Here is a 13,164-nt window from a genome sequence, read left to right as displayed (position 1 = left end):
GGGAGGGAGAGAGGAAGGAAGGAAGGAAGGAAGGAAGGAAGAGAATTTCTAGAACTGGAAGAAAATAAATATACAACAGATGCAAACTAATGAAACACAGTGAATGTAGTGCTAAGAGAAAATTTCATAGAACTAAGTGCCTTTATTAAAAAATTGTAGAGACAGGTTGATGGAATTGAATTGAGGACCCAGATGCAAATCCACACACCTATGGACATTTATTTTTGATAAAGTATCCAGAATTATACAATGGAAAAAAGGAAGCCTCTTTAACAAATGGTGCTGATCTAACTGGTTTCTGCATGTAGAAGGCTGCAAATAGATTGAAGTCTATCATCCAGCACAAAATTCAAGTCCAAGTACCTCAAAAAGCTCAACATAAAACCAAATACACTAAAACTGACAAAAAAGAAAGTGGAGAATAGCCTTGAACACAATAGCACAGGACACAACTTCCTAAACAGAACACTAGCAGCACAGGAACTAAGATTGAAAATTAATTAATGAGACTTTATGAAACTAAAATGCTTCTGTAAGGCAAAGGACACTGTTAATCAGAGAAAACATCACCCCAAAGAATATGAAATGATTTTCACTGACTCAACAATTAACAGGAGGCTAATTTCCAAAATATATAAAGAATTCAAGAAACTAGACAACAGCAAAACAAATAATATAATGAAAAACTAGGGTACAAGTCTAAACAGAGAATTCTCAACAGAGGAATTTCAAATAACCAAGAAATACTTGACAAAATGTTTAGCATCCTTAGCCATCAGGGAAATGTACATCAAAACATCTCTGAGATTCCATCTTCCACTTTTCAGAATGGCTAAGATCAGTAACACAAGATCATGCTGGAAAAAATGCGGAGCAAGAGGAAAACTCCATTGCTAGTGAGAATGCAAATTTGTACAATGATTTTGAATATCAATACAGTAGTATCTCAGAAAATTGGGAATTGATCTGCCTCAAGAGTCAGCCTTACCACTCCTGAGCATGTATCTAAAGCATGTTCAATCCTCCCACGAGAATACTTGCTCAACTATTTTTGTACCAACTTTATTCGTAGTAGTCCAAAACTGGAAATAACCTAGATGTCCCTCAACTGAATAATGTTTTTTTTAAAATGTGGTACTTACGCACAATGGAGCATTACTCATCTGTGAAAAAAATGCTGAAATTTGCAGGCAAGTCACTAGAAAAAAGTCATCCTGAGTGAAGTAACTCAGATCCAAAGAGGCAAACACATTTACTTGCTTAAAAGTGGATATTAGTAAAGGATTTTCCTTCTACAATCCAAAGAAAAAGAAAGGTTGGGTAACAAGGAGGGCTCAAGGGGGTAGAAGGGGAAATAAAATTGATATTGTTGGATAGAGGTGCATGGATACAGAAAAAGGGATCATTTAGAGGAAAATGGAGGGAGAGAGTACTGAGAAAGGCAACTGGAATTAGAGGGCATTTTGAGGCAAGGTAGAAGAAATGAAATTGAAATTTCATGGAACATATTAGGATGACACTAGCTGAAACTCCTAGTAATAGAGAATACAGAGCTTCAACTGACTATTTTCTGTAATCAGTAAAGACTTACAATAGAGTGATTGGGACACCAACTCATCCAACAAAATCTTCAAAATATAATCTGTCCTGCCTCCAAAATGCACTATGGTAAAGGTGGCAGAGAAACTTTGGGAATAGCCAACTAATGATTGGATTAGCTTGAGACCCATGCCCTGAGAGGTAGCCCACACCTTATACTGCCTAGTTGGAGGGCTATGAATCAGAGTCTGGACAGCCCAGAGACCTAAGATAGAACCAAAAACAACCAGAAAAAACAAAACAAAACAAAACAAAACAAAACGAAACCAAACCAAAACCAAAACCAAAAAATAACCAAAAGGAAGAAAGGAAAGAAGGAAAGAGAGGGAGGGAGAGAGGAAGGAAGGAAGAAAGAAAGGAAGAGAAAGAAATTATTCCTAATGACACTCTGCTACTATAGTAGTAGACTAGAGCCCTAAACTAATTGCTATCAGAGAAGCTTCATCCAGCAATTCATAGAAAGAGATGCAGAAGCCCTGTAGTGGTTTGAACAGCAATGGTCCCCATGGACTCATGTGTTTGAAAGATTAGCCCAGAGGGAATAGCACTATTAGGAGGTGTGGCCTTGCTGGAGCAGGTATTGTTGTGCTGAAAGAAATATGTCACTATGCAGGAGGGTTTTAAAGTCTTAGAAGTTCAAACCAGTTCACTTCCTATGGTCTGCAGATCACACCATGCAAGGAACCCAATGTTCAATCTTCAGCATCACATAACATTTGGGCATATTTTCACAGATCTATAATCTAGCTTGTGAGAGATAGAGATAGGAGGATCAGAAATTTCAGATCATTTTCAACTGTAAAATGAAGTCAAGGTCAACCTGAACTACATAAAACTGTCTCAAAAACTAGGCATGGTTCTAAAATTTCTTTTGCTTAAGTGAAAAAATATCATGAGATTAAGAGTCAGTCTGCAGTATTGATGTGTTACAATATTGATAGAAAGTCAGGAAATTGAATGCATTTGTAGGTTGAATTTGATTTAAAGTATTTTTGTCAGAATGCTTAATTTCAAAATTTTGCATGTTTGCATATTTTTAAAAAGGAGATTTTGTTGGAAAGGTAGTGTTTAATATTGATTCTTGGATCTTGATAGCATTACACTGAAAATGGGTAAAATTTTCTAAGTTATCACAGCTCTAGGAATCAAAGATTGTAGTCTGTTTTGATCTGTTCCCTTAATCATTGGCCACATTGTGATTGATGGAAAGTTAGTTTATGAAACAGTTAGCCTTGGTCTTGAGGCTCTGAGAAGCATCACTGAAGCCATTGAAGAACAAATAACTTACCAGCAGATACTTGTAATTTTTAGCAGGTACAATTTTGGTTTTATTTCAAGGCACACAATCATATATACAATGTACAACTATTCTCTAACAGTATAAGATATAAATAATATTGATGTGGTAAATAATACATTTTTTTCTTTCAGATCAAAGATTGTCATGATTTGATCTAATTTTTGGCCTTAGGGGACTTTCATATTAATGTCAACCCACTGAAACAACAAGAAATTTTATTTCTTGAAAAATAAAATTTGTACAATGGACACACAACTTTGTCATAGGTTTTAAAATTCTTTCACTTAAAGTCTATATTCTTTGATTTTATTCATCTTTTGACCCAGTATTAAATGGAATATCTATAAATTATTAAGCTTAATGACTAACATATTAATCACAAAATTAAACACTTTTCTCAAAAATTCTTGTTTAATCTCCAAACAAGTTGTGTTTTTCAAAAGTCACCACTAGAGTGGGAACATAGAGTCCAGGTAGAGTTGAGTTGATCTCAGACATAGCAAGCAATATCTTCTTTATTTGATGGTACAAGCTTCTGGGAACCTCAGGCATGGGGAGCTACTTGAGGATTGCAGAATTAGAAAAAAGCACTGGTTTCATTGAGCAAACACAGTAGTATGACCACTGCTTCCTAGTATCATGTACACATGCACCCATCTATGCACTGCTCTCTTTTACATATACATGCACATGTATACAGTTCAACAATAAAACACATATATGTAATTGATACTTTCCTTACAGTGTATAAGTATGTTTATTATTTTTTAAACTAGTGTCCCCAAAATGGTTGTCATTTATTCTTCACTTTCAATCACAGGATCATAGAGAAGCTCAAAATAGATCTCAAGAGCAGTAAATCTACTTACTCTCCCCTCCGTGGGATTCAAACTTATGTGTTAAGAAATGCAAGAAACAGAGATATTAAGAGAGCATATGGAATGTTAAAGACGTCACTATCATATCTCCATCCTTAGGTGATGTGATAACTATATTGTGGGGTTTTTTTGAGGGGGGGTGGCTGCAGGAAGGAGGAAGAATCTACGAACATCTCCTGCATCTTACTATGCTATAGATGCTTTTCAGTAGGATTTGTTCTGGAACTAGTTGGTCGACATAAATATCTCTTAAGCATAATATCCAAAGTTGTAAACTATTGGGTTAATGCTTTCATTTAAGTCATTCCTATCTGGTTTTAAGAATGCAAAGGCGGTGACTTTCTCTTATAAGAAAGCTGTACCCTGAGCTAGTAAGATAGCTCAGTGAGTAAAGGCACATGCCATTTGACAATGAAAGACTGGCAATGTGAGTACCATTCCCAGAACACATGTAAAAGAAAAAGAAGTAACTGTGTATAGCTGTCCTCTGACATCTATATGCATGCCATAATGCATGCCCTCATGTGCAGAATAACTAATAACAATAATAAGTTTTAAAAGAAGTTTGTATCTACTCTAGGGCATGTGCCTGTCCCTCTTTTACATGTCTCTTCTCCTCTGTCAGACTTCATGCTTAAATCTATATTAATACTTTCTCTTAATAAATTCTAGCTATGTGTCATTACAAAAGAATTCCAAAGCATCAAGGTATTCAGTGAGATATAAGAAATACTCAAAAGAGCACTTATTTTTTCATTAAGAATTATCTCTGCAATGTCATTCTTTGCCATTGAACTCAGTAGCATAAAAGTCTCAGATGGCATTAAGCATAAGGGCATGACTTTGTAGAGTGTATCATACTTTATGCGGGCTCTCTGTCTCCAGAAAGTGAGGGAGCCACACCCATGAGACAGCTGGTGGTGAGAACTTACAGATGGAACTGTGCCTTCAGTATCCAGGTTCACACATCAGATGCTCTTTTAGACTCTAAGGGGTACTGCCCTAACCATGGACAAGCTTAGAAATGGGTGTTATTTTTAAATTATCCCTTTTTTCTTTCAAGGAAAATTGCAAAAAAAAATCCTCATTCTTGAAATATGAGTTTTAAAGGAAAGAATGGGTAATTTATGTGTCATTTGGAAGATTCAGCAAAAATATCCTAAATGGCCTTCTCAGATACTAACCTCCACAGGTACCCCCTTACCCAATAGCATGCTAATTGTGCTCAGCCTTCTCAAGCCTCATTTCCTTTTTCAGCATACATTTTGAAACAATTCTACTTTCTGTAGAAAGCCAGAACATAATATTTGAAGGTGTACATGATAAAAACAACTTCCTCTATCCAAATAGAGAATCTGGCAATGGTGTGTGTTTAAGAATAGATGCTACCACAAAGTAGATTTGATCAAAGCTAACATTTTAGAGTGAATTCAAAGTTTAGGGTTTGTTAACACCATGTTATAATCAGTGTTAGAGTAAATGGTGTTTGAGGAATCCAGTGGAAATCATACCAAGACCAAATCCCAGAGAGTAGCTTATATTGCAGCAAAATATCTTAGCATCAACTCTCCATGCCTCAGGGGGTGTGTCTACTGTATCCTTGAGAAATGTTCAGGCTGGACAGGAAAGCCTGGTACTTATTTACATAAGACTACTATTAATAGATGAAATTACACACATTTTGCTGGTATTTAAGCCTCACAGTTTTGACATCAGTTCATGTTTTCTCTGAAGATTATCTACCTGAATAGCATGCTAAAAACCAGAGATCTTAAGGAACAACTGTAGTTTTCAAGGCATTAGACACTGTGAAAAAACAGCATCCACAACTTTAAATAGGTTCACAAATGTCAATATGGTGCTCTCCACCAGTGTCAGGGGCTGAATCCAAGTTCTTCCTAAGATATTCTATTATCATCACACATCATAAGCAGAATATAAGCTGGATATGACCCTTGGTATGGCCTCATTGTAACTGAACTTGTTTTTGCCAGTGTCAACAGGCAGGTTGGGTGTCCAGTAAATTTTTCATCCAATGGATTTTTTTTTATTTTCTTCTCTAGAGCTTTGGAACTATGTTGCATAGAAAGGCTACATACTAAATCAAGGGAGCCAGAAGAGTTTTGTCTTTGTTTATCAAGGGGGTGAGATTAGACTGGCTTCTTCTCTGTCCTAGGAAAGAGGTATATTGTTGCCAGGATCTACTGTGCTCTGTTCTTCAGACTCACTGCCCCTACTCAGCTAGATCACTAATGTACCCTGCACCTTAAGATTTCAGATTATCACATGTCTAAGTTCATACCTCATCTTTCTACTTCAGACTGCAGTGGTAATCTGGGTTAAACCAAGATCATTGAACTCTTCTCTACCTGGAGAACAATAAGAAGACATTTCCACGACTAGTCATACTGGCTTATTCATCCCTCCCACATCTCTCATGGAAGCAGGATCCTGCACTGTGTTTCTAACTCTGTTGGTGCTCTGGCGTTCCATTCGCATCTTAATAGGGAAGCAGAAGTCCCTAAAACACCGCTTGAAGTTTTCATCAAGAAAGGCATAGAGAACAGGATTCAAGCTGCTGTTGGTATAACCCAAGGCAATGCAGAAGTAATAGCTAGAGAGGGCGGCTGTGCTGTGGGAAGTGCTGCCCAAAGCCTCCACCAGAATAAAGATGTGGATGGGGGTCCAACAGATGATGAAGACTGCAACCACTACCAGCACCAGCTTGGTGATCCGGCGGAGATTTCGGTCCTTCTCTCGGGAGCCTGAGAGGAGCCGGACACTCTTCAGGCGTAGGATCATCAGCGTGTAGCAGACAATGATGATGAGGACTGGGATCACAAAGGCAAAGACGAAGACACAGATCTTCATGAAGAGGTCCCACCAGGAATATTCATCATCAGGAAATTGCAAGGAGCATTCAATGACATCTACATCTGCCAGAGGTGACCAAAGTTAACAAAATGACAAGAGAATCTTGTTATTGCAAGTATTCTGACTGCATTACTCTGTATTAAACAATACCTTTGTTTTCAGAGATCCAGATATAGTGAGATAGTACTGAAAACAGAACAGCAAATCAGAAGTTGATGATCGACTCTATTGAGCATTCTTTAAAAAAGTGTATCTACAGAGCTGTTTGTTGTGAACCACAGAATGTTGCATTAGCATAAACAAGCAAAGCTGGCTAGCAATATGATTCATCCAGCTGTGATGGTTGGCTTGGTATTTGTGGCTTACAGAGGAGCTAAACTGTTTACTTTAGTGTGCACTTCCTTGTATTTTTGTGTATTAACAATGTTTCTACACCATAGCTCTGACAAGAGTTAACCTTTTAAAATAGTCAACATCTATTTCTAATAAATGACTAAACATTTTGAATCTCTCTACTGAATTTACCAAATACCAACTTGTCTTACAAACGTCAACTGTTTATGTGGGTCCATAAGGATTGATAATGAAATATGTCTAAATATGATTCAGGTGCTATGATTTAATAGTATCATTCAGCTTGCTATGATTAACAGCATCATTGAAATGTGAACAAAAAATTTAAAGGTAAATGAAGAAAAATCAAGAGAAATCAATAAGCATCTACTTTGATCTTTGTTTTACTGTTTATATGTAAAGATTTAAAGTATCCTTTAAAAACCATCACCATTGTCATAGAAAACAAAATATTAAACAACCTCAGTGGGTGGCCATGAAACTGGAGAGTGACAGAGAGACAAAGACAGAGAGTCAGAGACAGACAGACAGACAGACAAAGAGTGAGAGAGAGAGAGAGAGAGAAGAGTGGAGAAGTTCTCTTTAACTGTTGTTGCCTACGTATGTATTATACTCTTAAATATATAGATACAACCTGCGCAGCACTTGTCTGTGTATTTTCAGGGATGATCATTTGGTATTGTATATCTGAGGACTGTTCCCTAGGGAAGGCTATTTCTCCCATTCTTGGCATCGCTTAGCTGACTGTAGTTCTTTGTCTAGAGTTGTCAACTATAGTATTGGTGATAGGCAGATTATGAGTTACTAAAATAAATAATGTAGAAACATAATACTGAATATAAAATATATCCATAAAGCAAAAACATATTGATATGTACAAGAGTCCTCAGTATTGTATGGGCATCAATAGACACTGGTAAACTTATCAAAAAGCCACGACCTCTGAGGCTCATGCTGTTGACTAATGGTACTAGCATGCTGTAGAACAATACTCTCCAGCCCTGATCAGCTATAAAGATAACCTAAAATACCTAACTATTCAACAGTCTTAACAGGAAGCATTGCACAGCAGTACAAAATGAATGCAGTCCACAAAAACCATCACTCATAATATAGCCAAAATCCTTATTTGAAACAAAACACAACAAAACAAAACAAAGGAAAGAACAGATATCCTATGAGAACACTTTAATTTTCTCTTTTGTTGCACAAATTAATCCTCACTGACATTGGTGCATATTTTCTTCTACATCTATGCATTCATCTCCAGCAATATCTACCTGGAACAAATCTCTTTTCATTTCTTCCTTCAAAAGCCTAACTGAAATCCACTCTTCTAGGGTATAACTCTCTGAAAAATGTTAGCAGTAATACAGTGGTTAAACCTACAAGTAGAACATAAAATATAAAACTAGGTCTTTCTTTGCCCTGAAAGTCATCTATTACCTTTTTTAACTCAGCACCTTCTCTTCCTAGTGCATGTGGAGCCTTGCTCCTGAATGGGATTTGTGATGCACAGACACCTGGCCTTCAGAAGAGTTTCTTGAAATTTATTTCCCTTTAATCTAGACATCAAAACATATTCTTCTGTATGCTTAATTATCTTGTAACTGCTTGTTTAATAAACTTGACAAGTGTCTTAGTCCATCGTTTGCTGTAGCTGTGCTAGGAACTCACAGTTCAGGGGAAAATAAGCCATTGAGAATACATTCCGGGGGCTGGGGCCTGGCCAGGGGAGCACCGCGAGGACAGGAATGGAACTGGTCCCCGTGTTCGGTGGCTTACCTGAGCTGTGGGAAGTACACCCGGAACTCGGTTCTCACAACTAAATCAGGGTTAGGGTTAGGGTTAGGGTTAGGGTTAAGGTCAGGGTCAGGGTCAGGGTCAGGGTTAGGGTCAGGGTCATGGTTAGGGTTGGGGTTAGAGAATACAACACTAAGAATGGGTCCCAACATAATCTATCAACTTTAGGTGACAGTGTGTTAATTTAGACTGGACTGTGACAAATATGCCACTCTAATGGACGTGTTGATAATAGAGGCTGTGCATATGTGGTAGTAAAAGACAAGTCAAAACTCTACTTTTCATTTTAATTTTGCTATGACTCTAAAATTTCTTTAAAAGAAACCACCTAGAGTGGACAAAATTAACCTTTGCATGTATCATGTAAGATAAGCAATGATTTTAGCATCTGCCCATTTACTATGTCCTGAAAAACCCTTGGGATATGTATATATATATATATATATATATATATATATATATATATATATATATATATGTGTATGTGTGTGTGTGTGTGTGTATATGTATATATATATGCATATATATGTATATGTATATACATATACGTATATGTATATATCTGCACTCACAGGTACTACAAAGCTCTCTTGTAAAATGATACATCTGGACTATCTGTAAGAGCATTAGATCAAAATCCATTCATCTTCTTCCTTTTAGGGAATCTCTACTAAGATCAAACATATTTTACACAGCTTCAGTTATTGCTCAAAAAGCAAAAGCCTTGAGACAGCTGTTCTCACCTTGACTTTAGGTCAGTCTTCAAGGATATGACACAGGGAACAAAATATTCTAAAGTACCCAGGCAATTTCATCCCTCATCCTAATGTGATATAAACACAGGGAAAGTGCAGTTACCTTATTTTCATAAGGTAAGAACTATAACCACCTATGAACCTGATCATAAGCTTACCTAAACCACAAAGAAAAGATATATGAGGGGTAACCTTAAAGCAAGAAGGGAAAAAGAGCCCACATGTGTCTCTAATAATTTAGAGAGAAGAAGAAGGTAAACCACAGGATTGCTAGGTTGTATTTTCAAACCTTCTTGATTTTGCTTCCTTACTTTACCCTCATCCTTCCAGATCCCATTTCTCACATACATAGGAATGAGTATGATGTGATCCAGTAAAAGTAAAAGGCTTTATGTATGCACACATGTCTTCTTATGACCCATGAAAATACTGTCAAGATGATTCTCACTCACTTTCTAGTTGGTTTGCCACATCATTAGTTAATATATAAATGTCAAGGCTACTAGTTTCCAAAGTGAGTTTGTAGGGTGGTAATCTCAACCTTACTGTATCAAAAGCTTCTGTGAAAATATGGAAAAAAGAGAAATAAAAAGAAAGCCAGGATATATAGTCTTCCCTCTCTGAATTTACAGTCCTTCTAAGGTCACCAAGCACTTCAAGAATCAGAGACTTCTGGGTATCTATGCTCTGGCATTGTCATCACTCTACTCCATGTTTAGAGGTAGAGAAAACATGTAATTGTTTCATTTCTGATCTTTCATAGATTTAGGAATTATATTTTTACTGCTCTGTTTGTTTGTTTCCTAATAGATATGTGTTCTACTCATTTCCAAGGTAAAAGTTGACCTCATAAAGAATTCTACTTTTATAAATGGTATGAAAAAAATGGCTCTTACCTTCCCTGACTTTGGTGCCTCCAAGGACTATTGCTGATATACCAACAGATGATGCCAGGAGCCAAATGCAGATGTTGATGATCTTTGCTTTCAAAGGTGTTCGGAAGTCCAAAGCTTTCACAGGGTGGCACACGGCAATGTAGCGGTCCACACTCATCATGGTCAAGGTGAATATGCTGGTAAACATGTTGTAGTAGTCAATGGAAATGACAATCTTGCACAGAACATCTCCAAAAGGCCAAGAATTCATCAAGTAGACAGCACTTTGGAAGGGCATAGTGGTAGTAACCAAAGCATCTGCCAAAGCCAGGTTAAATATGTAGATATTGGTTGCAGTCTTCATCTTTGTGTATCTATAAGATAAGAAAAAATAACATTTCCTTCCATCTCTGCAACTTAAACCCAGAGAGTGAATGAGAGTGGCAGCCACTTAATAAGTAAATTTTCTTTGCATGTACTTCTTTCTTATCCATTCATTGTGTGTATAGATTTTAAAAGGACTTCCTAGATGCCTAGGTATTGAGAAACATAAGTAAAATCTTCAGGCTTCATTAAGCTTCTAACTTAGTGCTTTGATCAAATAAGTTAAATAAAAATGAGAAGGAAGGCATCATAGATCAATAAGTAGATGAATATGCAAACAGGCTGGAGTACTGTGGAATCCTTCATGTCAGAGGGGACGATTCATTTTAATCCTTCACAGAGGTCTTGACTTAAGTATTTTTGAAGTATTTTTCTTTTGTTTGTATAAAACAAATACCTTCATGGTTATTTTAAGAAATCAATCATTGTAATTATTTAACCTTTCGAAAGTACAAAATGGTGTTCAATTTTAAAATATATCCATCTGCAGTGGCCAAAACACAATTAGACTCTATGATTACTGCATGTCAATATGCTACTAACTTGTCATTATAGTACATTATATAAATAAAACAGAGCAAGATGAATTATATTTGATACCACAATACCACAGCACATGAAACTAATACTGTTTTTATCTATCCCACATCTAGAAAGTTTTTTTATAGTGCACAATTGTCTTACTTTTCAGACAAGGGGACAGTAATGTTCAAGATGGGTCAGCAAGACTGGAAACTGATATCATTCTCTACACTAAGACAGGAAGTTTAGAGTGACCACATTTTCCTTCAAATCTGAATCAACATAATAGTTCTTTGAAGGAAATGCTTCTTCCAGAATTTGTGGACCAGTAAATACCCATGGTGTCTTACATCTCAGTCCGTGGACCAGTAAATACCCATAGTGTCTTACCTCTCAGAAGCCAAGAGGAAAAACTGTCTGTGTGTTAAGGCCTTTCTTTGTACCTCAGAATTATATATCTTACCACAATAAATTCATTCCTGTCCCACTAGATATATACATTTTCTCTTTAAAAAGTTAGTTGTCAGTGACATCAGAGTGATGAAATGGTGTTTTCTAATGTGAAATCACAGTCCTGAGTTGAGACTTCCTGAATCAGTTCCTGATGCATAATAAGTTGGATAATAAGCTGGGAGCTTAGAAGAGATGGCAGTCTAGGCTCTAGCATGATATATCTGTCAGGCAGGGATACAGTCTACCCTCAGGGTCCACTGGCTTTGTCTTGCCTATCTGCCCTTCTTGTATTGTGAGAAATGAGATGTGTTATTGGCTAGGTAGGATGGTACTGCAAGAATTAGTACTAAAGCCAGCAAGTTCTGATTTGTACATTTATGATCTATTTCTGAAATAGTGATTTATTCTGGGGAGTGGGGAAACACTTTATGCCCTTGGACATGTTACGGAAATATTGTTAAGTGGCCTATATGTGTTAAAAAGTGATTAAAACTCTATAACCAAAGACTCATAATATCTTTCTAAATACACAGATAAGTAAGCTGGAAAGACACTGGATCGAGTCACAGACATGATAATAGCCAACAGCCACAACCTCATTGTCCCTGTCAAGCCGGCCAACCAAAGGAACAATGTGGTCCGCAGCAGCCGCTCATCCGGCAGCTTTGTCCAATCCACAGACAGCACCAGCAGCCACCACAGCCTTCCAGGGGCCTACGTCCTGCAGAATTCTGAGGAAATGGTCAGCGATGAGGAAGCTGACATCGTCACTGAAGGTACTCTTGAACTTAAACACATTCCCAAGACACAGGCTGTACCTCCGGGCAGCCTCTCAAGGGACAATGGCACCAGCCTTGCTCGCAGGCTGCACAGAGGGGACATGAGCCTGCATAGCTCTGGGAGGGGAGAGCAATGGCAGCATCCACAGATTTCTCAGATCTCTGAAACCAGACCCCCCGACACAGCCTGGTCCTCCCCCAAGGAAGGCTGGAGGAACATAGGCCAGCCATTACACTCTAGGGGTCGAGCCCCTTAGGCAGGCTGGAGTCCCAGACAGACTGTGTGTTACCAAGACCCACGGGTGGCAAGTATTAAATAGCATGTAGTACTATTATATACATAGTGACTCCAAAGGGAAACACTTTACATTTTTATGTCAATTTTAAAATGAGGAAAATAATGTGTACTTTAAAAAAAAAAAAGCACAATCATGTAATACTTCTAGTGAAAAAATATAGAATGCAATATATATGAATACTGTCTGTTTTAAAATATAATTTCATGTTTAAAAAGTTCAGGTTATGCCGGGCGGTGGTGGCACACGCCTTTAATCCCAGCACTTGGGAGGCAGAGGCAGGCAGATTTCT

At 37.4% G+C, this 13,164-nt stretch overlaps 1 protein-coding gene across 1 annotated transcript in view; it reads right to left on the bottom strand.

Annotated features, from left to right (window-relative positions):
* Window positions 1–2,916: 2,916 nt before the first annotated feature.
* The window catches only part of Oprk1 (opioid receptor kappa 1), an 18,934-nt gene continuing 8,686 nt past the window's right edge, over window positions 2,917–13,164 (bottom strand). Inside the window, exons 3-4 of the mRNA XM_031366767.1 lie at window positions 10,460–10,812; window positions 2,917–6,713 (exon numbers count right to left, since the gene is read on the bottom strand). Of these exons, the coding sequence (XP_031222627.1) occupies window positions 6,181–6,713; window positions 10,460–10,812 (886 nt within the window). The 3' untranslated portion in view covers window positions 2,917–6,180. The remainder of the gene's footprint in view (window positions 6,714–10,459; window positions 10,813–13,164) is intronic.

Source organism: Mastomys coucha, unplaced genomic scaffold, assembly GCF_008632895.1.
Source record: "Mastomys coucha isolate ucsf_1 unplaced genomic scaffold, UCSF_Mcou_1 pScaffold14, whole genome shotgun sequence".
Classification (NCBI taxonomy): domain Eukaryota; kingdom Metazoa; phylum Chordata; class Mammalia; order Rodentia; family Muridae; genus Mastomys; species Mastomys coucha.
This window is presented reverse-complemented; position numbering and strand designations above follow the sequence as displayed.